The 27,999-nt window shown below is 52.3% G+C and overlaps 2 protein-coding genes across 2 annotated transcripts in view; both read left to right on the top strand.

The window, feature by feature from the left end:
- Positions 1–1,993, top strand: part of btbd17a (BTB (POZ) domain containing 17a) — a gene marked incomplete at both ends in the record, with an annotated part of 4,423 nt that extends 2,430 nt beyond the window's left edge. Inside the window, one exon of the mRNA XM_079756760.1 lies at positions 925–1,993. Coding sequence (XP_079612886.1) covers positions 925–1,993 — 1,069 coding nt within the window. The remainder of the gene's footprint in view (positions 1–924) is intronic.
- Positions 1,994–3,648: 1,655 nt separating this feature from the next.
- Positions 3,649–26,680, top strand: map2k6 (mitogen-activated protein kinase kinase 6). Its single transcript, XM_079757324.1, has 12 exons — positions 3,649–3,892; positions 12,637–12,700; positions 14,834–14,882; positions 15,758–15,871; positions 17,051–17,170; positions 18,106–18,222; positions 21,876–21,927; positions 22,185–22,312; positions 22,734–22,811; positions 23,584–23,723; positions 25,076–25,121; positions 26,192–26,680. The coding sequence occupies exons 1-12, from the start codon at positions 3,802–3,804 to the stop codon at positions 26,267–26,269; spliced, it is 1,077 nt and encodes a 358-aa protein (XP_079613450.1). The 5' UTR covers positions 3,649–3,801; the 3' UTR covers positions 26,270–26,680.
- Positions 26,681–27,999: the final 1,319 nt, after the last annotated feature.

Raw genomic sequence — 27,999 nt, forward strand, 5'->3', positions numbered from 1 at the left:
GAGGGAGAGAGAGAGAGAGAGAAAGAGAGGGAGAGAGAGAGAGAGAGAGAGAGAGAGAGAGAGAGGGAGATAGGGAGACAGAGAGAGATTGAGGGAGAGAGAGAGAGAGAGAAAGAGAGGGAGAGAGAGAGAGAGAGGGAGAGAGAGAGAGAGAGAGAGAGCGACAGAGAGAGAGAGCGACAGAGAGATGAGAGCGACAGAGACAGAGGCAGAGGCAGACAAAGAGAGAAGGATAGAGAGAGAGAAAGAGTTGAGAGCGATAGAGCGAGCCCCGGTTCCTTGGTACCAGGTTCCGTGTGTTCAGTCCCTCTGCTGTGATCATGTCTGCATGTCAGCTATGCCTCTGAAAGTGCTGTTGATGCTGTTAAATAACGCAGACATTACTTATCGGCCATCTAGTAGCTCAGGGCTGTTAGTACATAAACCAAGAGAAACAGAACCTGCTCGGCATAGAGTCCAAAATCAATATTTGTGGCACAGACCAAGAATCAAGACCTGTTGTGCACAGTGGCTAATACAGAGCTGATTGTGCTCGATAAAGACTCCGAAAGGGCATGAAAAATCAATCTGCGCCCATCTTGGTGCTGCCGGCTTTCATTCCCTCATAGGCATGTTGAAGAATGCCCGCATTTGTCCACTGATGGAAACATTTGACGTAGTGAGACCTTATTATCGCACACATTTGGCCCGATGACAAAAGGAATGAGGGAAAGTAATGTGGGCGCGAGTCTCCCGGCCGTCTTTTATTCTTAAACACATTATTCAACGTGAGCTGTGTTAAGGTCATGGCCGTGGCAGAGTCAGGCAGCGAGACAAGAGAAGTCGTTTCCATCTGAAGAGATGATGTTTGAGCAGAGGATGAGCAGACGTCTGTCCTGTGGTCCCATGTCCCTCCACCCCTCCACACCCGGCCGTCCTGCGCAGGTACCTCTACTGCGGGGAGGTCTCCCTGCGCCTGGACCAGGCCACCCCGCTTCATAAGCTGGCCACCAGGTACCAGGTGGCCGACCTGCAGGCCGCCGTCGCCCGCTACATGAGCGAGAACCTGGCACGCGACTCGCCGTCGGGCCACGTGGTGGGCTGGTACGAGTACGCCCAGCAGGCCGGCCAGGCCGCGCTGCGGGACAGCTGCCTGCAGTTCCTGGCGTGGAACCTGTCGTCGGTGGCGCAGAGCGCCGAGTGGAGCTCCATCAGCAGCCGGCTCCTCATGTCCCTGCTGCGGCGCTCCGACCTGGTGCTGCACAGCGAGATGGAGCTGTTCGCCGCGCTGGAGGCCTGGATCCTCCGCAACGACCCCGACGGGCTGACGGCCGAGAACGCCCTGCGCGCCGTGCGCTACGCCATGATGCCGCCGCGGGACCTCTTCCGCCTGCAGACGCAGTCGCCCGCACTGGCCCGCTACCAGGAGTCGGTGAGGGACCTGCTGTACATGTCCTACCAGTTCCACTCCGCCTCGCCGCTGCAGATGGCCAAGTTCTTCGACGTCAACTGCAGCCTGTTCACGCCCAGGAACTACCTGTCGCCGCTGTGGGGCGCGGCCTGGGCCATCGGCAGTCCCTCGCGCGACGACCGCAGCACCAGCTTCCAGACGCAGCTGGGCCCCAGCGGCCACGACGCCAGCAAGAGGGTGACCTGGAACGCCCTGTTCTCCCCCCGCTGGCTGCCCCTCAGCCTGAGGCCTCTCTACACCGAGACGGGCGCCATGCAGCCCGCCAGGGTCGACGGAGGCCGGCCGCGCATCATCATCACGCCCGCCACCTCCAGCGCCGACTTCGCCGGCGTGAACTTCCAGAAGACGGTTCTGGTGCTGGCGCAGCAGCAGGGCCGCGTGACGGTGAAACACGTCTACGACTTCCACCAGAGCACCGAGGAGAGCGGGGACTTCCTGGCTGAGGCTGACCTGACCCGGCGCTCCTCCGAGTACCTGGTGGACGGCGCCCTCTACCTGCACGTGGTGGTGAAGCCGCTGTACCAGACGCTCAGCAAGAACTGACACCCACACACTCATACACTCTCATACACACCCACACAAACAGACAAACACACACAGTCACACACTCTCATACACACCCACACAAACAGACAAACACACACAGTCACACACTCTCATACACATGCACACAAACAGACAAACACACAGTCACACACTCTCATACACATGCACACAAACAGACACACACACACACAGACACACACACAGGCACGCACTCTCATACACACACACACACACACACAGGCACGCACTCTCATACACAGACACACACACACACAGGCACGCACTCTCATACACACGCACACAAACAGACACACACACACAGGCACGCACTCTCATACACACGCACACACACAGACACATACACAGGCACGCACTCTCATACACACGCACACAAACAGACACACACACAGGCACGCACTCTCATGCACACACACACACATACACTAATACACGCACAAACACACACAGACACACATGCATGCACGCACAGACACACACATACACACACAAACACACACACACATACACGCACAGACACACACACATAAACTCACACATGCACGCAAGCATGCACACACACAAAGAAACACACACGCACACACAGACACGCACACGCACACACACACACACACACACACTCATGCTCATACATGCACAAACACTCACACAAATACACACACACACACACACACACAATGTGAGTATTATGACCGGCTGACCCAACACACCGCCCTGCAGAGAGTTCTTTATATGGCATCCGCGGAGGGTCCACGGTCGTTCTGCGTCTCCCCTGCTTCGTCTTCTCATGACAGTTGGTTTAATCTGTGTTTTGATATTAAACGGTAATATCAGGAAAACAAGAGTAGGATCCTTAGTGCAGCTGCAACCAACTTTAGCTTTTTTACTTTTGACGAATGGGAATTTGATGAACAGAGTAATAACGTTAAGTCTGTCTCTTGCTTAGCCTCACAGTCCTAGTTGTTTTTTATGTAGTTCATATTTTCAGTGTTCCTAAATGTGCCATTATCTTCTAAATCTGAATTGTCAAAGTCGTTTTTAGTGTTACGTTATTTTCACATATTTGTTATGTTTGAGGTTGATGCATTGTCATTCCCATTTCATAATAAATACCATTACAGACCGTCTGATGTCAAATCACCTCATTTTAATTTAATAAATACAAAACATTAATTGATTTCCTTATTAATTGGAAATAAATAAAGTATTGCAGTCCATTCATTAATTTATAATATATGTATATATATTTTTTTATATATATTAATATATTCATTTATTATCAAATATAACATTTGTATTTATACAAACACATGTTCATGATGCTTACCTTTTTCAAACACCGTACATCTGTGTAATCAATGTGCCAGTATATAGAGCATAGTGATGTATAATTTCACTACGTTATAATGGCATAGTGATAAGATATAAAACACAGTAATGTACATATACTTCATATTGAGCACATTGCGTTTTCAACTGCAAGTCCCGGCATGCCTTGCGTGCGAAGCAGGAAGAACGTTCTCTCGCAGGGACTGTGACTGATCCAAGTTAGGAGCTTTCAGCTGCCAGCCTTGGCCCATCATGTAAGTGGTGCGGAGAATTCCTTGCAGTGCAATTGCAAAATTATCTAACTTCTGACGGTTTTGCAGATTATGCAATAGTACAATCGTTTGGTGCACGGATACACACGACCTGGACGCAAAAAGGATCCAAGTGCATGAAGATTAAGGCTTGTATTTTGCATCTTGTGTTGCAAAGCAAGCCGCCGAAGCGCCAGCGCTAGGGCGATGGAGGGAGGGAGTGAGAAAGAAGGCAAAGTCTTTTGTGCTTCCCCTCCCCCCCACCAGAGCAAAGGGGAAATGTCTCAGCCAAAGGGAGGTAAGAATATGATTGCAATCTCTGCACAACTATTGATATGCAACCAGGGCTGCACATTTTGCCACATGCATCGCTGCAGGTTAATCACGAGCAATGCATTTCAAAGTTGAATTTTTCAGAAAGGTCAGTTGCATTTCCTGTTTAAGATCTTCCCCTTTGCAGAGTTCCTGGTTAGACGATGCTGTGTGTGTGTACTCACTCATACTGACGATATTTGCAATCCCTGTCGGGACATGTGATTTCCATAGAGATAATATGAAAAAAAAACAATACGTTGCAACCCCTTTGCAACCACGCATACGTCAACGTCAATGCATATGACATGCAACATATATAAGGAACGAACGCAGACATGTATGCACATATTGAGAGTGCGTGCAGCCCAGCAGCTGTTAATTAATGTATTTTACATCTACTTGCAGTCAGACATGAGACGCCAGCTCTGCTCCAGATAATGTTGCATCCATCCACGTAACATTCTCAAGTGCAGATTGCTCAATAGGAGATCGGGCATTTTACCCACCTCTACCTCTTCAGGGAATGCACTCCCTGAACTAATTATGCAGACCGCAGCGCCGAAGAAAGTTAAAATATGTCATTTTGTTTTGCATTACAGATTTCTTCACTGTATATTACATTTACCTGTTATTTTGTGGGTGAGTGTGTGTGTGTTTGTGTTGCTGCGTGTGTGTGTGTTGTGTTGTTGTTGGTTTATTGCAATAGATGGAAACACACGCTGGCACTAGCTGGTCGAGCAACAGGCCAATAGGCTCTTAAAATACAAGCCAAAAAAGCGCAGACCAAAGTTAGATATCTGTCAGCTGCCATTTCTGTCCAAGCTACTGGTCACGTGTAAAAACTGTGGATGGTTTTCCAATGAAGTGCATGGATGTTGTCAACGCTGTGTCACTCTGAAGTGATCTGTTTATCCTGCTGAAGTGACTTGTTGGGCTAATCACCATGCGCGGCACAGTGAATGAGCATCAATACATTAGGTTGTGGAGCGTTTGGCTTTTGGAAAACACAGTAGCTCCGAGTGATTTCCAAGAAGTTCAGCACAAGGCTGAAGCATTGCATAACAAGCAGAGCACACACACGTCACACACGCACACACAGGCACACATATAGGCACAGCCCTGCAGGTAGTGGGAGCGGTCAGTATAGCAGTACAATGTTTACCTTTTACCTGAGGTCTGGCACAGAGAATCGTACACCTTTTCAAACGGCTTGTTGCCTGGTTCTGGCCTTTTGTTACTGCTTGGGGCATGCATCAGCCCTCTCGTGTTTTTAATCTGTTCCTCTCGTACGCGTTATGTACAGAACGACATGCAACAACACAGATCTCATCATGGTGCATACACTCCGCTAAAGGCATCGAACCAACGAGTGAACAGAAGCAGCAGCGACGGCGCGCTGCTCTCGAGAACACGTCCCCTGAGCAGCACTCGGGCTCTGCACTCCCACCCGGGTCCTTGTGGCCGTACCCGGGTGATCCTCCTCTGAATGCCACACAGGGACCCCTGTCTGCTCCGTCTTTGTCACTTCATTTGACACAGTCTCCTCCTCGGCTGGGGGTCTCTGCCCCCGGGCCTGGGGGGCCACAGACAGCTGTGTCCTGTGCCCAGGGCTCCGCGTGCTGGGGTGTTCCCCCAGTGAGCGGGAGGGGGGCGGTGGTAGGGTGGTAGTATCGCTTCCCCTGTAGCCTGCAGCGATGGCGGCCACAGCTTAGCTTGACCCCCCCACCCATTCCGCTAGCATAAACAAGGCATTTGTCATGCTAATGGATGGCTGGGTTCAGCAGCACAGATATTAGAGGGGCTGTTTCGAAGAGTCAACCGCTGGAGCCGTTCCAGGCCGAGGGGGTTGACGGAGGTCCTCTCTCCATAACAGTGGAGTCGTTCACGTTGTTGTTGCTCAATTGTCTTTGGGATGTTTCAACAACTGGAGCAGGCACTGAACACACACACACACACACACACACACACACACACACACACACACACACGTAAATGCACGCACATGCGTACACAAACACACACACAGGGAATATTTCCAGTCCGGCGTTGCATTGTTATTCCCCATGCAATGCCCCCCCCCCCCCCCCGACAGTGCCGTCGCTCCGGAGCCCCGGTTTGCATGTCGGAGCAGAGAAACAAATCACATGTGGTGCGTAGTGCCTGCAAAGGAGAGAGGAGCATCAATCCGGAGCTTTGTCTCCGCTCCTCCCAGAATAGCCCTGGTGGTCGAAGCCGGCCGCAGCCCGGCTTCCTGACGCGCTCAGGGCCCCGGCGTGCTCCCCGCCCGGCGGCGCCAGCACAGTGAGGCTCCCCCCCTGCTGGGTCGCTGGCGGGCCGCTGCCGGCCTGCCACGGGAAGCAGTTTGGAGCGCGGCGTCTGCGTGCACCTTCCTCCCACTGACAGAATGCAACTCTGGGTTTTGATCTGTTTTAGGTTTCCACTGAAGGAAAGCCCTTTTCACTGCAAGCACAGCTCTGCTAATGCGCAGGGTGAACTTTGGCCCTCTACTACAGCCCCTTCTGTCAGATGATGGCAATAAATAGCACGCTGCGGCCCACGAGCCTGGATCAGATGGGCTTGATATTTGAGTGGTGCACTTAGTTGCTTCTCCTCTCCGTTTTTTCTTTCTTTCTTTCCAACGGTCTGCAGCTCCAGAGCGCTGCGTTCTGTGGGAGCGCGTCTTGCAGAGAGCAGCACTCCGTTACCACAGTAGCAGAAGATTTGTCGAGCAAGCTTTTGTTTTGCAGCCTCACTGGATGCCGTTGATAGACGCTCACGCACTTCTGCTCGCCATGTCGGATGGGGGGGGAACGCGTTTTTAGCCATGGGTCGATTCACTAATTGGACAGATCAAAAAATAAAACAAATAAACACTTTGGGATAATGGTCCAAACTGGTTTGGGGCGGGTGCCTTTCTAAAAGCACAGTGCAGGGAGTCTGAACACCTGTTTATCTCTGGGAACGTTCTGGCTGTCCTGCCGGTGTTTAACGTGGCCTCTTCTGCACACAGCACCCCGCAGCATGGCAGAACCGCTGTGAAGATATCCTGTTAGTGAATCTTAATCGAAAGGTGTTTTGTCACAGAATGTGTTGTTGTGTTGTGAGTTGTGGTCATGGACGTGTTTATGCAAGTATGTGTGCATGGATGTGTGTGCGTGTTCGAATGCCTGTGTGTGTGTGTGTGTGTGTGTGCATGTGTACGCGCATGCATGGTCTGTGTGTGTGTGCATGTGTACGCGCATGCATGGTCTGTGTGTGTGTGTGCATGTGTACGCGCATGCATGGTCTGTGTGTGTGTGCATGTGTACACGCATGCATGGTCTGTGTGTGCATGTGTACGCGCATGCATGGTCTGTGTGTGTGTGTGTTGTGTGTGTGTGTTTCTCTGTGCATTGATGTGTGTGTGTGTGTGTGTGCGCGTGTGTTAGTGTAGTGTTGAGGAGGAAGGGAGGTGTGCCTGATACGTGCAGCCCTGTTCCCCTCAGTTTGTCAAATCAAAGCGTGGGCGTGTGTGTAGAGAGAGCAGGACCAGACCTGGTCCTGGACGGGGGTCCGGCCCCAGGACCATCTGCTGCTCCCAGCCCTGAGCCTCCGGAGGCGGCCGCGTGCCCCAGGTCTGACGGACAGGGGCGCGCTGGTCACTCCTGATTGGTGTGACCAGCTGACATGGTTTGGCACGAGGCTATTGGACGCCTGAACAGTGAAAACATTGAGTCCCCCCTTCTCGCTCTGGGATGACCTGAAGATGATATCCCCCCCACACACACGCACACGCACGCACACACACACACACACACACACACACACACACACACACACACACACACACACACACACACACACACACACACACACAGCGTGCATGTATCCATGCACACATAAGCACTCACACGGTTGTGTAGCAGGAGCGGCGATGACGACAGTGTTCCTAAAGTGTCTCCAAACAGCTGTAAGTTAAAGGAGCTGTCATCTCTGGAGGGAGTGTTGGGTTTCTCACAAGCCCTCCAGTGGAGGCAGGCGGGGGGTCGCTGCTGATGCTGCTGGTGGTGGTGGTGGTGGTGGTGGTGGTGGTGGTGGTGGTGGTGGTGGTGGTGGTGGGGTGGGGGGGATATTTCCATACTTTCCCCAACCCTCTCCGCCCTCATATCCTCTTGGCCGGGTCTTGTCTTGTCCAATTGACCTGTGTGTGTGTGTGTGTGTGTGTGTGTGTGTGTGTGTGTGTGTGTGTGTGTGTGTGTGTGTGTGTGTGTGTGTGTGTGTGTGTGTGTGTGTGTGTGTGTGTTTAGTGTTCTGGTTGATCTGCCTCCCTCTTTGGGTTGCAGAATGCCATTGAGGAAGTGTGGGAATTGTTGGAATTCCAGGCGTGTGTGCGTCTGTGTGTCTGTGTGTGTGTGTGTGCGTGTGTGTGTGTGTGTGTGTGTGTGTGTGGCTTCTATCATCCCATCCTCATTATCCACAGAGTCGGCTACAGGTCGCTCTCCCCACCTCTCCCCCAACTCTTTCAAAGTAAAGGTATGCCGTGTTATGTGCTGATACGGCCTTAAGGGTTTCAGGTCTTCCTCAGCCCATGGCGGTAGCAGACGATGTTTAAATATTGCTGTTTGTGTATGCGCCGCTTGCCACACACACCATCTCTCTGCCATCAAAAGCATGATACTATAATACCGAATATGTATCTATTCTTTTATCGATTTGCCAACGTTGATAGTGAGACAGTAATGGCCCAATCAATTGTTAAGCTGAGCTGAAAATGTGTAGCTTACACGTTTTCCCTTGCAACTTTCCCATCCTTTTGTGCGTTTGCTTACTATATACTATACTACTATAATATATCCGATTCATGCATTCATCAAGTGTACTTGATGAATGCATGAATCCAACAATATGGCCACTTCTCCTTTTCATTCTGCTTTAGTTCCCCTCAGCTGCAGGGCGGTCCGAAATAAACCCAACGCAGCATCATAGCATCATCCGACATTATCCCTCGGGAGTGAAACCGGGACGCGGAAAGACGCTGAGAGCGGTTCGTGGGGGGGGGCAGTGGCTCAGCAGGTAGAGCGGGTTGACTGTAACCTTAAGGCTGCTGGTTCGATCCCCGTCTCAACGAGTGTCCCTGAGCAAGAAGCCTCCCCCTGACCGGCCCGGGCGGAGAGGTGTGGCGTCCCCTGTCGGGGATATGAGAAAGGAACCAAGATGGTAGCCCAGCATGACTCAGAGGAGACTCCACTTCCTTTCCTTCCTCTCCTTCCTTTCCTTGCCCAGAGACGGCCCCCCCCCCCGGCCGCTGACCGTATTCCCCGGCCCCAGGGCGTCCCGGACGTCCCCCCGGCTCCACCAACCCTTACTGCAGAACACAACGAAAAACGTCACGTCTCAGCGGGACTCGGGGGGGTCCTTTTTGAGGGCCCCCCCCTAAATTGTGCTTATTTAAGGGAGGGGGGGGGGCTTGCATTTCTAAATATAGGAAGCTAGAAATGACCGAGCTTTTGTATACACGTGTTTATTCCAGCGATCTACATTGGTTACATAATCCTCATCAATTGAATTGCTCCCTCCTTCAATTATATCATGTATCAGGTCTCTCTCTCTCTCTCTCTCTCTCTCTCTCTCTCTCTCTCTCTCTCTCTCTCTCTCTCTCTCTCTCTCTCTCTCCCCTCTCTGTCTCTGTCTCTCTCTCTCTCTCTCTATGTGTATACGCTGGTGTTCTGCGCCCCGTGCTTCAGGCCGTGCAGCAGCAGGGGTTTTCAAAGCTGTTGTCTCCTTTTTTTCATTTTTCTTTCATTTTTTTTCTCGTGTGTGAGCCGGCATGATGTGCCTGCATGGCTGACAGCCTGCCAGCGTGCCTGGCCTCCTGCGTCCCCCTGCGGACGTGTGAGAGCGCCAACACCCCCTCGTGACAAAGCGGATCTCCTGCAGCCCGTACTGTAACGGAGGACTCCCGGACGCCACAGACGTGTGTGCCTGCGTGTGTGCGTGCCTGACTGCCTGCGTGTGTGCGTGCGTGTGTGCAGCCTGCACGCTGTCCGCGTCACAGCCGGGTTGGGGCGGCTCGCACTGACGTCAGGGTTTATTCGGCGCACCGGGTTTATTCGCGCACCGTCCTCTGGAGATTAAACCTCCTCTCCTCTCCTCTCCCCTCCTCTCCTCCTTTCCCCTCTCCTCTCCCCTCTCCTCCTCTCCCCTCCTCTCCTCTCCCCTCCTCTCCCCTCCTCTCCTCTCCCCTCCTCTCCTCTCCTCTCCCCTCTCCTCTCCTATTCCCTTCCCTCCTCTCCTCTCCTATTCCCTCCCCTCTCTCCTCTCCCCTCCTCTCTTCTCCCCTGTCCTCCCCTCCTCTCCTCTCCTCTCCCCTCCCCTCCTCTCCTCTCCTATTCCCTCCCCTCCTCTCCTCTCCCCTCCCCCTCTCCTCTCCTTAACGGGCGAGCCATGCATCGCCGCGTCCAGCGTATCGTCACGTGGAGCAGAGGACATCTGCCAGGGTGAAGATACGCTGAACAAGGGCAACCTTGTTCCGTAAATGGAATGTATGTATATGTATATATATATATATATATATATATATATATATATATATATATATATATATATATATATATGTGTGTGTATATGTATATGTATATATATATGTATATATATATGTATATATATGTGTATATGTGTATATATGTATATATATGTGTGTGTGTATATATATATATGTGTATATATCTGTATATGCATAAGCAAACCTAGTTGGACGATCCGAGGTGAGGCTAAATACAAGGCCAAGCCCTCCTCTTCCTCCCTCTCACTCCTCCTCCTCACTCCTCCTCCTCCTCCCCTCCTCCTCCTCCTCCTTATCCCCCCTCTCCCTCCTCCTCCTCCTCCTCCTCCTCCCCCCCCCCCCACTGCTCTGTCTCGTCAGCGTGCGTTGCCCCAGCGCTCGGGGAGGATTCAGGTCCAGTGTGGCGGCTGTAAGGCGCGCCGTGTGTGGCTGGCGGTGACGTCTCAGCCCAACAAAGCAGCCCTGAAAAGGGGAGCACGGGGGCCAGAGCACCTCCTGGCTGGAGGCCGCACAGGGGAACCCCCTGCACTGTGGCCCCTGGGGGGCCCAGGCAGGGCCCTCAGAGGCGCCATGGGTGCACTTTATCCATCGCTGTAATGGGTCATATTCATCCAGAGAGCGGACGGATGAAATGGAGGTTCTCTCTGCGGTAGATGAAAAACCAATGCCTTCTTAATCCCATGAGACCATTCCGTGTCTCTGGAGAGGTTTGACTGTACTTCAAAGGAAGTGCCTGTGCATGTGCGTGTGTGCGTGCGTGTGTGCGTGAAGCTCCCTGAACGAACTGTCTAAATGTTTAAATAATGTACGCTGCCAGGGCGTCCATCAGCTCCACTGCCCCTGAAGGTCACTCCGCGTCTCCGTCCCACTGAGCTGAACTCCTGTTGAGACGTCGTTAATGTTCATCGCTCTTTGTAAAAAGAAACGTGGATTAAGAAATGGAGGATGGTGCTCTGTGTCCCCCCCCCCCCCCCGTCAGGGGGAGGCCGTTAGGGGAGGGGGGAAGGGTCGAGGCGCTCGTCGTTAAGTGGTGTTTATGACAGACGGCCCCTCCCCCTTCGGCGGCCGCATACCTCGTTGCCGTCGGTCACCGCCTCCTGACTCCGCCGCTCCAACCAGCTCGGACCGGAACACACACACACACACCTACACACCTACACACGCACACACACGCACACACACACACACACACACACACACACACACACACACACACACACACACGCATGTGCAAACAGTGCTGCATGGGAGCGTCCTCTCGACGGAGACGCCGCCCGGTTACAGCAGCTCCTCCGTCTCCCAGGCAGGTCGCTCGCGCAGTAGCTCAGGTCCCCCCCGCCGCTCTGCCCCCCCGATGGAGCGAGCGCTCGCCGGCCCCCGGTCTCGCTCCACCTCTCGGCGGTGGTTCTGTTCTCTGAGGGTCTGGAGTCTTTGGCGGCGTCCGACAGTAAGTGGACGGCGGGTCCCCCCGTGTGACGAGGATTAGATATCCACTGTGTGAAGGGGGGGGGGGAGCGTGGGCAGATGGGCCGGGCGAGGTGTGATGGACTGGCTGTGGGTGGTGGTGTGTAGTTTTGAAGTGGTTCGACCCAGCCATTAGCCAGGCCCGCTGAGCGGTGTGGTGTGATGTGGTCGACCCAGCCATTAGCCAGGCCCGCTGAGAGCTGGGTGCGGGGGGGTTGCCGGGTGACGGGGGAGCCGTCTGACTCATTCGTCCGTCCGTTGGAGTCGTTAAGAGGCTGTTGGCACTGGACAGACGCCGGGAGTCACCAGAACATTTTGACATTTTCCGCTCGGCCGTTGCAGGAAGAGAGAGTAGCGTGAGAGAGACGTGTAATGATTTGATCAAGGCTCTCACTGCACTCCTCTGAATAGACTTCTTCACGCTGAGGCCGGATACTATTAAGAGCGGTGAGAGTTTCCGGTTGCATAGTTTCATTCAAATGTTTGAGTGTTCAAGTGTGCGTTTCCTCTAGTTCCTTAAATCTGCTGCTTTGGTTACTCTGAACCGGATGTCCGTTCTCCGTACGGTGGTCCATATTCTGCAATGCTGTGTTTATGTTCCTGTTCAGATGGCCCTCCCGTTGACTAATGATCTGACTAATGAACGGGTCAAAACACAACTGGGGGGGCAGTTCTCTCGCCTGCTTGTGTACTCACTGCGTGTGCGTCTGTGTCCTCTCCAGGGAAGAAGAAGCCGGTACTCAAGCTATCCAAGGCCGTGTTTGAGCAGCCACCTCCTGCTGCAACGTGAGGGGACATCTTCACACTCCGCTGACTGTCTGTCTCTCTCTCTGTGTCTGTCTGCTTGTCTGTTTCTCTGTCTCTTTCTCTGTGTAAGTGTGGCTGTCTGTTTGTCTGTCTGCCTGCCTGTCTGTCTGTTTTTTCTGTCTCTCTGTCTCTTTGTATGTGTCTGTCTGCCTGTCTGTCTCTCTGTCTGTCTCTCTGTCTCTTTGTCTGTGTCTGTTTGTCTGTCTGTGTCTCTGTTTGTCTGTCTGTCTACCTGCCTGCCTCTTTGTATGTCCGTCCCATTGTCTCTTTGTCTGTCTGTCTGCCTGTCTCTATGTCTGTCTGCCTGCCTGCCTGTCTCCATGTCTGTCTGTCTGCCTGTCTGCCTGCCTGTCTGCCTGTCTGCCTGTCTGTCTGTCTGCAGCAATGAACACACATGATGCATGACATCTCTCCCAGGGACACTGTGCGAGGACATACACTTTACTATATATACGCTTCTGGATTTGTACATGAACTACTCTGCATGCACACATCACGGCCATCCCAGAATACCCCCTAGTGAGTGCGCTGCATGCGGATCCTGACAGGATGACCCAGGTGTCACTCAGGATGCTCTGCTGTAGACTCTCAGCGACAATACAAACAGAAAGCCCCAGGCAGCCAGGGGGAACAGGAGCTGGAGTGTGTGGTTAGCGTCAGCATACCTTGAGGTGATCATATATTTTCTTCTGCTAAGGTGAACATCCCATGGTAACAACCAACCCAGATTGAATCTAAACGTGCACGTTTTTGATTTGATTTATGGCAACTTAGTACTGCCGATTGAACGGCATGAGCGATACAAAGGCCATTAGGATGACGCATTAAGCAACAGTGAACTTACTTTCAATGTGCTCATCAATGTAAGGAAACAAATTTGAGATCTTCCAAAAGCCACTTCCTAATTTCATAGCACAGGTATGAGATTCAAGTTACTGAAGCCTTCACACTGGAAGTCAAACGTTGAGATGATTGGTTCTGTGGCTCCGTCACCAGCAAGGAGGGTCTTGGGTTAGAGTCCGACGGGGGCTAGTCCATAAGGAGTTGACATGTTCCCTTGTGGAAGGCTACTCCCGTTTCCTCCTGAAATCGGAGGATTCTGCGGGTGTTTTGGTCAGTCGACGTGTCGAGGTGGTCGGCACGTGAACAAACGTAACGTCTTAGGACTCTCACGGTGCTGGGAGGCCGTGCCTGGGATTCTGGCCGGGTTACGTTACTCGCTTGAGTCCGGTACTCCTAAACTAGGAGCATTCGATGCTCGCTGAGCTGTCGCCGGGTACGTATACAGGTTATGAAAAAAGGTTAAAGAATGAGGTCAACATAAATATTGATGCAGGGTTTTCCGTTGCCCTCCTCTGCACCTTGTTTCCCAGACAACCGACGTCACACATCGCTTGATAGCGAGTGGCGTTAATGTAAACGGCGTTACTGGGATATGGAACCAACACATCTCAGCCTGCCAGCCTTTCATGGGTGTCAACAAAACGAGGCAGCTCATCATTTCGTCCTAGGCGTGCATCCTCATACCCTAACATCTCTGATGTTTACCTTTGAGAGGACGTATGTTTGATTGTGGAGCGGGGGTTTGAGGTAGTGCAGTGGCGTGGTTCTTCTGTCCGACTCCCAGCTAAAAGGTCCTGGGTTAGATTCCCGACGTCCACAGCCGGGTGCCCCCTCCTGTTCCTCAATGACCTGAACTCTGATTCGCTGTCAGTCGCTCAAGAGAAAAGCATCAGCTTCATAACTTGATAATAAGTCAACTTTCTCTGCTGACGTCGAACCAAGAAAAAACCAACAACCCCTCTGCGGTCACCATCCAAAATAAACTAAAACAAATACCAACCAATCTCAGACTGAGCGTTGCCCGATAGATAGATAGATAGATAGATAGATAGATAGATAGATAGATAGATAGATAGATAGATAGATAGATAATTGATCCCCAGGGGGAATTCAAAGTCCCAGTAGCTTGAAGACATCACACACAGCATACACATACACCATATACAAGACGATAAAATCCACATGTATGCACAATAAAAGGTAGTGCTCTGCAAAGCATTGCTTCTTCCATTCCTAATAAACACCTGCCTCCCCCCCCCCCCCCCCCAGACCCCCAAGAGATCTGGATTCAAAGGCCTGCGTCACCATCGGCGAGAAGGTACTGCTTTCACTGCTCTTTTGTATTTCTACCAGCACACGTCTGAAGTCCTGTTTCAGGTGTTTCTATAGAACCATCACTCTGCCGTCAGTGTTGTTTCAACTGTTGCCTCAAGTCACATTCCCAGAAGGCACATTACAGCCAAATTGAATGGTTTTGATTGTGGGGAGACTGGAATGTATTTTATTGCCCATCCGGCAGTAAATATATTTATTTTAGACTAATCAAATAAGTGGAATTTTCCATTGGCACAGATGGCAATTTATTTTCCCCCTCAACTTGGCAAAAGCTGAAAGTAGGTTTTATGTGGAAAAAAAAAGCCCAAGTTTTGAATCAGTTTTGCGTCCCGGCCTTGTTTGTAATCCTATATTGTCTGCTGTTGTTGTATCCTGTGGCCTCCCGTGGGGCGGCAGCTTATAAATAGTCCCGGCCTTAGAAATCTTGCATGTTCTTTCCTAGAGAGATAAGACTTCCACCTGCCAGAACAACAACAACCTGCCACTGCCTCCCATGCAACCGAGTATTGCTTCACATCTCATTCAAACGGAGATAGAGGCACATATACAAGTCAGAAGGCCTTTGACTCATTTGTATATATATTTAAACACATACATACATATATGTATGTGTTTCCTTTTCTACGTCTAATAAGAATACAGATATAAAAATATATATATAATTGTAGAAATAGCAAGGAAAATCACTGAGCAAAATCGAATGAAAGAAAGATTTTAACCCCCTCCTTCAACACCTCACCTGACAACAAGGAGCTCAGCATCTTCCCTTCTTGTATTCTGTCTCTCCTCTCCTACATGGATGTACCCCTCACTCTCTCTCCTCCCCTCCTCCACCCCTCACTAACTCACCGGCGGCAGAACTTCGTGGTGAAGGCGGACGACCTTGAGCTGATGGGGGAGTTGGGCCGTGGGGCGTACGGCGTGGTGGACAAGATGAGGCACGTCCCCAGTGGCCTCATCATGGCCGTCAAGGTGGGTTCAGCCAGGGCGGGGCCCTCCACAACATGTACCCCAATGTCCCGCGTCAGTCGCTCAGGAGACCAGCGTCAGCCTCATAACTAGATCAGGAAGTCAGCTCTCTCTACGGGATTGAATTAATCGAGTCACCGCACACCCCGTAAGTGTTGTCAAAAAGTACGAGAAGGCCCGAAGAATGCAGACAAGCTAGACTCCCCCGCAGTGTCGCACTGCAGGGGGTCGGACAACCCGACCCTCTGTCCCGACGTTCATAATCGCCCCCCCGGTGTTGAAAGATCATATATCGTCGAAATGGGGTCAGGGCGAGTCAAGGGCCTTTATAGTTGCCGTACGGCACTCACAGTGGTCTCTCCCGTGTGGAACACGATGAAGAATAAGTTGTTTTAAAATATTTGATCTAATTTAAGAGCATGGTGATGGGAAGAGACAGGCAGCAAGGTTAGCAAGGATCCTTTCAGTGAGACAACAGGGTGAACAAGACTCTTATAGGGAAGCGTGGGAGGTGGGAGGTGAATACAAAGGTAATATGGTGAGGGGGGGAGACCGTCGTGCAGGGTTTGGATTGGTCACGGCCGGCGGCAGCCATGGTGGGAGACACCAAGTTAAACTGCACTACACCACGGGTGAAGGGGACATGTCTGCAAGGCTGCGAGACAGTTAAAGGAATCTACACCACAAAGATGTCGGCCGATTGGCCTGGCACACACGACGAATGGCGGTGTGCTGTCAGGGCTGCGATGACATCCTCCCGGTCGCCCCGGCTCGCGCAGGTCACGACGGGCGATCTCTAATGAGGTTTCATGGGGCTAAAGGCCCGGGAAAGATAACAGCGCTGTTTTAATATGGAGATGTAACGCTCAGGTGGTACAGATATTAACATCTCAAAGGTGATGGCATTTGTGTTTTTATGAGGGGAGGATTCTTTTGTAGTGAGTGGGCTGGACACGATACGAAGTCTGGATTTTGTGAAAAACTAAATGATCCCTAGTCTAACAATCGGTATCCACAGATACTCTGTGAATACCTGATCCTATTCTGCCATGCTTTGGTTCCATGATTAAGCAGTGCTTTGGACGGCCCGGTCGAATACTGTGCGATTCCAAGCTCTCGGTTAGGCGTTGTTTTTGGGGACGTTGTTGAGACCTGTGGTTGTTGTTGTGGCGGGCGTCCTAGAGGATACGGGCCACGGTGAACACACAGGAGCACAAGCGGCTGCTGATGGACCTGGACATCTCCATGAGGACGGTGGACTGCTATTACACCGTCACCTTCTACGGAGCGCTCTTCAGAGAGGTACGTTCTCTTCTGTAGAGACACGCCTGAGTGAACAAAACGGCCCAGGCAGAATCGATGGACCGAATAGATTCAGGCGTCCTTCAATCCATCCCCCCCCCCCCCCAGCTCAAATTATTCATTTTTATTTACTTCTGAAAGCAATTCACATTTTTGTGATTGTTTCTCGAATGCAGAGGAGGGCGGGGCCAACATTTCATTCAATAACAGCCCGGTTGGTGCCTGCCCCACCAAGGGGACGAGCGGGCCGGTGCAGTCTCGCTGCCCCTCCTCCCATCCTCCATGAATGGTCCTGAATAATGGAATGTTATGACTCCTACTCGCTGCCGGAAAAATGTTAAATGCAACCAAAGTTTTCCGGATGCAGCAAGCTTCCTCCAGAAGGGGCTTGTGTTGCAGGATTTCCCGAGCGGGAGCGGCTGCAAAGCAGCTCTCTGAGCGCTCCTACTGAGTGAGCTCTAGGCTCACCCTCCTCCTCAAGGCGCTGTCAGAGCAGGGAGGGCAGATGAGGGCACGGATCTGAACGTTAACATCCCAAAACCAAGTCCCTCTCTCTGTCCCCTTCCCCCCACACACACACTGCTCAATTCAGAGCAGACGCTGGGCGGGGCATTTCTACAAAACTCATCACTCTTGAATCTTACAAACAGCGTCTTTTATACATCTTAATCACTCATCCAAACTCCAACCCTTTTGTTCCACTGAACCCCGCTATACCCCACTGTACCCAACTCTACTCCACTATACCCTAATGTACCCCGCTATACCCCACTGTACCCAACTGTACTCCACTATACCAAACTATACCCTAATGTACCCCACTGTACCCCATTATACCCCACTGTACCCCACTGTACCCCACCTATACCCTATATACCCCACTACCATTGTACCCCAATATTAACATATGGAACCCCTCCTCTTCCCGTTGCCAGGGCGACGTGTGGATCTGCATGGAGCTCATGGACACCTCTCTGGATAAGTTCTACAAGCAGGTGATTGAGAAGGGGAGGACCATCCCAGAGGACATCCTGGGGAAGATGGCCGTCTCGGTGAGTCCTGCTGGGACAGACGGGTTGACCATGAGACAGACGGGTGGACCATGAGACAGACCGGTGGACACTGAGACAGACGGGTGGACCATGAGACAGACCGGTGGACACTGAGACAGACGGGTGGACACTGAGACAGACGGGTGGACACTGAGACAGACGGGTGGACCATGAGACAGACGGGTGGACACTGAGACAGACGGGTGGACACTGAGACAGACGGGTGGACCATGAGACAGACGGGTGGACACTGAGACAGACGGGTGGACACTGAGACAGACGGGTGGACCATGAGACAGACGGGTGGACCATGAGACAGACGGGTGGACACTGAGACAGACGGGTGGACCATGAGACAGACGGGTGGACACTGAGACAGACGGGTGGACACTGAGACAGACGGGTGGACACTGAGACAGACGGGTGGACACTGAGACAGACGGGTGGACCATGAGACAGACGGGTGGACCATGAGACAGACGGGTGGACCATGAGACAGACGGGTGGACACTGAGACAGACGGGTGGACCATGAGACAGACGGGTGGACACTGAGACAGACGGGTGGACCATGAGACAGACGGGTGGACACTGAGACAGACGGGTGGACCATGAGACAGACGGGTGGACACTGAGACAGACGGGTGGACCATGAGACAGACGGGTGGACACTGAGACAGACGGGTGGACCATGAGACAGACGGATGGACACTGAGACAGACGGGTGGACCATGAGACAGACGGGTGGACCATGAGACAGACGGGTGGACCATGAGACAGACGGGTGGACACTGAGACAGACGGGTGGACCATGAGACAGACGGGTGGACACTGAGACAGACGGGTGGACACTGAGACAGACGGGTGGACCATGAGACAGACGGGTGGACCATGAGACAGACGGGTGGACACTGAGACAGACGGGTGGACCATGAGACAGACGGGTGGACCATGAGACAGACGGGTGGACACTGAGACAGACGGGTGGACACTGAGACAGACGGGTGGACACTGAGACAGACGGGTGGACCATGAGACAGACGGGTGGACACTGAGACAGACGGGTGGACCATGAGACAGACGGGTGGACCATGAGACAGACGGGTGGACCATGAGACAGACGGGTGGACCATGAGACAGACGGGTGGACCATGAGACAGACGGGTGGACACTGAGACAGACGGGTGGACCATGAGACAGACGGGTGGACACTGAGACAGACGGGTGGACCATGAGACAGACGGGTGGACACTGAGACAGACGGGTGGACCATGAGACAGACGGGTGGACACTGAGACAGACGGGTGGACACTGAGACAGACGGGTGGACACTGAGACAGACGGGTGGACCATGAGACAGACGGGTGGACCATGAGACAGACGGGTGGACCATGAGACAGACGGGTGGACACTGAGACAGACGGGTGGACACTGAGACAGACGGGTGGACCATGAGACAGACGGGTGGACACTGAGACAGACGGGTGGACACTGAGACAGACGGGTGGACCATGAGACAGACGGGTGGACCATGAGACAGACGGGTGGACACTGAGACAGACGGGTGGACCATGAGACAGACGGGTGGACCATGAGACAGACGGGTGGACACTGAGACAGACGGGTGGACACTGAGACAGACGGGTGGACACTGAGACAGACGGGTGGACCATGAGACAGACGGGTGGACACTGAGACAGACGGGTGGACACTGAGACAGACGGGTGGACCATGAGACAGACGGGTGGACACTGAGACAGACGGGTGGACCATGAGACAGACGGGTGGACACTGAGACAGACGGGTGGACCATGAGACAGACGGGTGGACACTGAGACAGACGGGTGGACACTGAGACAGACGGGTGGACCATGAGACAGACGGGTGGACCATGAGACAGACGGGTGGACCATGAGACAGACGGGTGGACCATGAGACAGACGGGTGGACACTGAGACAGACGGGTGGACACTGAGACAGACGGGTGGACACTGAGACAGACGGGTGGACACTGAGACAGACGGGTGGACACTGAGACAGACGGGTGGACCATGAGACAGACGGGTGGACCATGAGACAGACGGGTGGACCATGAGACAGACGGGTGGACCATGAGACAGACGGGTGGACCATGAGACAGACGGGTGGACCATGAGACAGACGGGTGGACCATGAGACAGACGGGTGGACACTGAGACAGACGGGTGGACCATGAGACAGACGGGTGGACACTGAGACAGACGGGTGGACCATGAGACAGACGGGTGGACACTGAGACAGACGGGTGGACACTGAGACAGACGGGTGGACACTGAGACAGACGGGTGGACCATGAGACAGACGGGTGGACCATGAGACAGACGGGTGGACCATGAGACAGACGGGTGGACACTGAGACAGACGGGTGGACACTGAGACAGACGGGTGGACCATGAGACAGACGGGTGGACACTGAGACAGACGGGTGGACACTGAGACAGACGGGTGGACCATGAGACAGACGGGTGGACCATGAGACAGACGGGTGGACCATGAGACAGACGGGTGGACCATGAGACAGACGGGTGGACACTGAGACAGACGGGTGGACACTGAGACAGACGGGTGGACACTGAGACAGACGGGTGGACCATGAGACAGACGGGTGGACCATGAGACAGACGGGTGGACCATGAGACAGACGGGTGGACACTGAGACAGACGGGTGGACCATGAGACAGACGGGTGGACACTGAGACAGACGGGTGGACCATGAGACAGACGGGTGGACACTGAGACAGACGGGTGGACCATGAGACAGACGGGTGGACCATGAGACAGACGGGTGGACACTGAGACAGACGGGTGGACCATGAGACAGACGGGTGGACCATGAGACAGACGGGTGGACCATGAGACAGACGGGTGGACACTGAGACAGACGGGTGGACCATGAGACAGACGGGTGGACCATGAGACAGACGGGTGGACACTGAGACAGACGGGTGGACACTGAGACAGACGGGTGGACACTGAGACAGACGGGTGGACCATGAGACAGACGGGTGGACCATGAGACAGACGGGTGGACCATGAGACAGACGGGTGGACACTGAGACAGACGGGTGGACACTGAGACAGACGGGTGGACCATGAGACAGACGGGTGGACACTGAGACAGACGGGTGGACACTGAGACAGACGGGTGGACCATGAGACAGACGGGTGGACCATGAGACAGACGGGTGGACCATGAGACAGACGGGTGGACCATGAGACAGACGGGTGGACACTGAGACAGACGGGTGGACACTGAGACAGACGGGTGGACACTGAGACAGACGGGTGGACCATGAGACAGACGGGTGGACACTGAGACAGACGGGTGGACCATGAGACAGACGGGTGGACCATGAGACAGACGGGTGGACACTGAGACAGACGGGTGGACCATGAGACAGACGGGTGGACACTGAGACAGACGGGTGGACCATGAGACAGACGGGTGGACACTGAGACAGACGGGTGGACCATGAGACAGACGGGTGGACACTGAGACAGACGGGTGGACACTGAGACAGACGGGTGGACCATGAGACAGACGGGTGGACACTGAGAGGGATAGAAACATGTCAGGACTTCCATGGTCAATCGTTTGTGTGTTGTCTGTTGCAGGTGGTTAAGGCGCTGGAACACCTGCACAGTAACCTACAGGTGATACACAGAGGTGAGACACACGCACGCACGCACGCACACACACACACACACTTCTTTTCCCAGTGCCTCTTTTGTCAGTATTTATTGTTTATTTTATTTATTTTTTCGGTTGTTTTCTCATTTTCATAAGAGCTCAGGGAAATCTAAAGTGCTTCTCTCAGCCCCTCGAGTGGAGGCGTGTCACGCAAGCTGACTGAGACCGACCGGAATAACGTACAGACAATCACACCAGCTCATCTAAAATGGCCTTCTCTCTGTCCCCCCCAGACGTGAAGCCGTCCAACGTGCTGATCAACACGCAGGGCCAGGTGAAGATGTGCGACTTCGGCATCAGCGGATACCTGGTGGACTCGGTCGCCAAGACTATGGACGCCGGCTGCAAGCCCTACATGGCGGTGAGACGGAGGAGGAAGAGAGGGGGGGAGATGCGTTATTTTGTTTGTGTTTATGCATTTGATTCTTTATTTATTTATGCGTTTGGTGACTTATTTATACTGTGTGAGCGTTGCGATGGATAGTTTGGCAGAATATGTTTTTGTTCTACTACTAAATACAACTACTAAACACCCCCCCCCCCCGTCTCTATAACACACACACACACACACACACACACACACACACACACACACACACACACACACACACACACACACACACACACACAGTGTGTGTGTGTCTCCTGACAATCATTGGCAAAGCGTTTTTTAGGGCCCCACTTAGCTTAGGGAACATAGCTGTGTGTGTTTTGTAGCGGGCAGGATGGAGGGGCTAGGAGTTCCCTTCCCATGACGACCGTGTGTCTCTTGTGCTCTGCAGCCGGAGAGGATCAACCCAGAGACCAACCACAAGGGCTACAACGTCAAGTCTGACATCTGGAGCCTGGGCATCACCCTGGTGAGATACTTATTAAACGCGCTCATTATTCGTTTTACACCATTGCTTCATATTTGCGACACATTTGTACGTTTACACGTGGGGCGTTCAGCAGACACTTTTATCCAAAGCGACTTACAATAAGTCAATTTGTCAGAAGAAAGAGAAACAACAATATGTGGCTGTCGGTACGGTAAGGACGTTCATAGAACCAAGTGCCACAGGAAAGGCAGATTGTAATGGCTAATCACGCTCACATCTGGTGGCATATAACCCCGCCTTTAAGACGTCCATCTCTCGTGTCTCACACCACTAGCTGGTCTGGGGTCAGTCTGTTAAACGTTGTATCAGCGATGTTGGGTAACCTCACTTCTGTTGGTGTTTGAAGCGAGATCCCAAACAAACAGAGCCCGCTCGCCCCTTCCTTCCGTGTTTCGTGCATCCAGTCAAAACGATCGTGAACGCAGCGCAAAACCCCACAACACCCACCCCTTGTCGGGATTGGTTGGAATCCTATTTATTAAGGTTTTGAGTGGTTGGTAGTACCATTTGTTTTTGTGTACGATCTCGGGGCACAGGCGGCCCACAGAGACGCGGCTTTTTGACGGCCTGCTTATGAGGCGGGCAGCTAGCGGATCGCGAGGAAAGATCAGACGAATGTGATCATTTATGTTTCGGCCTAGCAACGCTGATACAACCTTTTAAGGCGTGTCTCTCTGGTGTCTCACGCCGCTAGCAGGTCTGGGGTCAGTTTGATCAGACTGCCTATGCCCCCCCCCCCCCCCCCCCCCAGATCGAGCTGGCCATCCTGCGCTTCCCCTACGACTCCTGGGGCACGCCGTTCCAGCAGCTCAAGCAGGTGGTCGAGGAACCTTCCCCCCAGCTGCCCCCCGAACACTTCTCCCCCGAGTTCGTGGACTTCACCACCCAGTGGTGAGTCTGTCTGTCTGTCTGTCTGTCTGTCTGTCTGTCTGTCTGTCTGTGAAGCATAAAGAAGAATTTTCTTAGGTAGAATATATTTTTTTAAAGAAGCAAAATGCCGAAAGACCCGAGAGTCACAATTCAAGCTTCGACTACCAAGTGGATTTCATTTTTTTGGGGGGGATTTTTTCTTATCCAATTTTGAAAAAAAGAACGTATTAACAATCTGGAGTGGAGAGTGTTCTCTGTGGATCCGCCTCGTGTCTCCCAGGCTGCTCCGACCTCGCCACAAAGACACGACAAATAACATGAAAAAAAATGCTGTTCCTCAGTCCCATCGTTTGGACCTTTACACTATTGTTCATGGGTGTGTGTGTGTTTGTTTGTGTGTTAGAGTGCGTGTGTGTGTTGATTTATGGCCTATCTTTGATGAACATAATAAGCTGTGGTTTTCTCCTCCTCACCCAGGATAATTATTCTTTCTCTCTTTGTGTCTCTTTACTAACTCCTATTGTTGCTGAGCTGGTCTGTTGTCATGCAGCAGCTCAGTGTTTGAGGACTGGGAGGTGAAACAGTCCCGCCCCGCCAGTCTGCCGCCCACACAGAGTAGTGCCGTTAGACGGTAGCGTGAAACAATGCAGTGACAAATCACCATACAATACTAGAATGAGGTAAACAACACCCAAAATAAAATGGCTGAGCGACTTGGCTGGGATAAACATGTTTGTGGTTCTCCTTTAATTTCTCATCTCTCACTCTCTCTCGCCGATGCTGTCATGTCTGTCTGGTAGTCTCTCTCTCTGACTCTCTTCCTCTCTCTCTGTCTCCCTCTCTGAATCTCTTTCTCTCTCTCTTTTTTTTTTGTCTCTCTTGGTCTCCCTATCTCCCACCCTCTCTGCCTCTGTCTCCCACTCTACCTCTCTGTCTCTCTCTCCCTCACTCTGTCTCTCTCGGCCTCCCTCGGGCTTCCTCTCTCTCTCTGTCTGTGTGTGTGTCTCTCTCTCTCTCTCTCTCTCTCTGTCAGTGTGTCTCTCTCTCTCTCTCTCCCTGTCAGTGTGTCTCTCTCTCTCTGTCAGTGTGTCTCTCTCTCTCTCTGTCTGTGTGTGTGTCTCTCTCTCTCTCTTTCTGTCTGTGTGTGTGTCTCTCTCTCTGTCTGTGTCTCTCTCTCTCTGTCTGTGTGTCTCTCTCCCTCCCTTTCAGATGATCAGACAGACATGTCTCATGAAGACCTCTCACAGATTACAAGCTCCGCCATTCTCTCTGTACCTTTGTTCCTTCTTGGGAGTTTCTCTTTGAGGGATCACTCATTGTTCTATTATTGGTCTCTTCATTTTGAGTAATACTCCCCCCCTCTTCCTCCCCAGTCTGAAGAAGAATTCCAAAGAGCGGTTGAATTACTCTGAGCTGATGGTGAGTGCGAGCTGAACCTCCTGCAGGACTCTTCGCGACGTCCCATCGCGATGCCGCCTCCGTTTGTGTCTTACAGTGGGAATGCTATCGGTAGTCAGGATGTTCTGCTCCTTGTTTAGTAGTTAATCGTAGTTTGTCATTATTGGCAACACTATTGAAAATGTGGCAGAAAAGACACAAAGTGTGTGTGGATGATGGCTGGTTAAAGGCCGATTCATACCTCTGGATCCGGACAAAATCCGTCCGTCCGTACCAAACGTTGTCTCCGGGACTACCCTTCATACCTCCGTCCGGTTTCAGCGTTGTTATGGATGTTACGCAAAACATCCTCTAGAGGGCAGTGACTGTCGTGTCACAAATTAACGGCATCGGCAATCGCAAACATGGCATCTGTAGAGGAGATGGTTTTGCTTTGTGTCATCTGAAGTCGGCAAAAAAAGTGCAAAAAGTGTAGGCCTACGCGGCGGTGGCATGTGTCACCCCTCACCAACCCGCAGATTATCTCCTCAAAATGTTGCGTTCCATTTTTAAATGACCAGTTACAACTCATTGCCAAGCAGGTGAACAATAAAATAAAAAGGTCAGGTATCACCCAGACCCAGAGTCCAATCAGGCCAGGTGAGGCTGCTCAAACCAGCCATCATCCACACACTCTCCCGCACAAGGTTACAGTATGTTTATGTTAATTTAGGATTATACATGACTTCAACTCGCTCGGGGGATCACAAAAGGGAGTACTGCCATCAAAATATCCCATGATGCATTCTGATGTACAAACCCTATACTGTACATCGTTTACGACCAATTCCTCTTCAAACCTAGCAGCCAGGTTGAGGGCTGCTGCAGTACTGAACAACCGCCACTGGGGGGCGAGCTAGGCTTATGATATCAAATGTGGTCCCTCATTGCATTCACCAGCTGAAGTGTTGCAGCATACAGAGGCTCCCTGTCCCTCCCTCGACCGTACACTGAGAGTTCAGACCTGTAAGGATATCGTTTGAATGAGTGAATGACTTAAAGGCACCTCTGGGGGATTTGACCGCAGCGTTGTGTTTTCTCTCCCCTCCCAGCTGCATCCCTTCTTCACTGGCCACGAGCTCAAAGAGACGGACGTGGCCACCTTCGTCAAGGCCATCCTGGGGGACTGAGGGGCCGAAGGGAAGGGCCCCAGACCTTAAAGATATAAACGACAACAACCAAACACATACGCACACACGAGCGCACACGCACGCGTCACACAAACCGAAAGCACCCGTCACAAGATAGCCGCTGTCACCCACTGTTTTAAGATGTGTGTCTGCCTGACCTCCACCCACCCACCACCTTACACCCCCCCCCCCCCCGGGCTCTGACCTCTGACCCCTAGGATTGAATGGTCAGCCCTAGCCTGCCACCCCCGCCCAGTCCCTGTTTTGCACAACAGGCTGCTTACCTGCAACAGCAACTTGGGTGATGTTGGTGATATTGTTGTTGTTGATGATGATGTCAGTGCTTTGGCCGTATTAGGAGTATAGCCCTGTGAATGGTCGACTAAGCTGTTGTTGGTCTCTCTCTCTCTCTCTCTCTCTCTCTCTCTCTCTCTCTCTCTCTCTCTCTCTCTCTCTCTCTCTCTCTCTCTCCTCTCCTCTCCTCTCCTCTCTCTCTTTCTTTTACACTCTCCCTCTCTCTTTCATTTTTTTTTTATCTGTTTGTGGTGGTTTTTTTCCGCTTCAAAGAATCTGAAGTAAGAAACAGAAAATGGCTCAGAAATATATATATATATATATATATATAAGATCTATATATTATATGACGAACGATCTACTTCTATTAACGTGTTATCTTGATGTTTGTAGAATTAATCAAGTGTTGCATTCGTTTCCTAATTGACTTGCATGTACAGAGTGTATCTATGGTGATATCGGGGCTCCAGTGGGTGTGTGTTTGCCCCGTGAGGCCCCTGCTAGTGGCTTCAGTAGTGCAGGATGGCAGGGCCTGGCTCAACGGGCCCCGCGGTGGCCAAAAGCATGTACTGCACCCTTAATGGCTTCTCCGCTTGTACACAGCAGAGGTCTGCTCGGTGTTTAAAGGCTCTAGGTGCGTACGTGGGGTTGAGTGTGTATGTGTGTGTGTGTGTGTGGGTGTATAACAGTGCATGCATATACGATGTGTGTCACACGTTTTTAATTTTTTTGTTGTTGTTGCGGCATTTGATGACATTGCGTTGAGTCCCGAGATCAAGGATCGCCTCATCTCTCCTGTCCATCCTGAGCCAATCGCAAGCCCCGTCCCCCCCCTCTCCCCCCGTCTCCCCCGTACCCCACACTCTCCCCCACTCTGCGTTCGAGATGAAAGCAACTGGAAAAATGTTAACTTAATTGATAATATTCATATTATTAATTTCATGTTGTTTTGGTATTCAAATTCAGTTGGTTTTTTAGTTGGTTTGTTTGATGAATTCTTGGGTTCTCTGCGAGCTCATCTACTGTTCAGTAGTTCTTATTTATTTAAGACGCCATGTTGTTTCTACGAGACCTCGCGGTCCAGGCGGCCGCCCTCGCTCCGTCGCTCCTGTGACGTTCGTTTTCCGTGTGCGTTCCGACCGACGTCACCGTTCGTTGTACCTCTTCATGTTTCACACGCTGTCTCCGGGGCCTCTTTAGGAAACAGCTTCCGAAAACCATCACCTCTCGCTCTCCAGTCCCCCCCCCCCCCATGAGACTCCTCCCCTCAGAGTGTGACATCAGAGCCCTGCGTCCGTCGCTCGGCGACCGCAGCGGCCCCACGTGGACGGACACGTGGACGGACACGTGGACGGCCGGACAGAGCAGGAAGGCCATCGGCCTCTGAGCCGGTTAACCGCCCCCCCCCCTCCCCTCGCCCAGCGGGCCGTACCTCG

This window comes from Pollachius pollachius (assembly GCF_949987615.1).
Source record: "Pollachius pollachius genome assembly, chromosome: 19".
Taxonomy (NCBI): domain Eukaryota; kingdom Metazoa; phylum Chordata; class Actinopteri; order Gadiformes; family Gadidae; genus Pollachius; species Pollachius pollachius.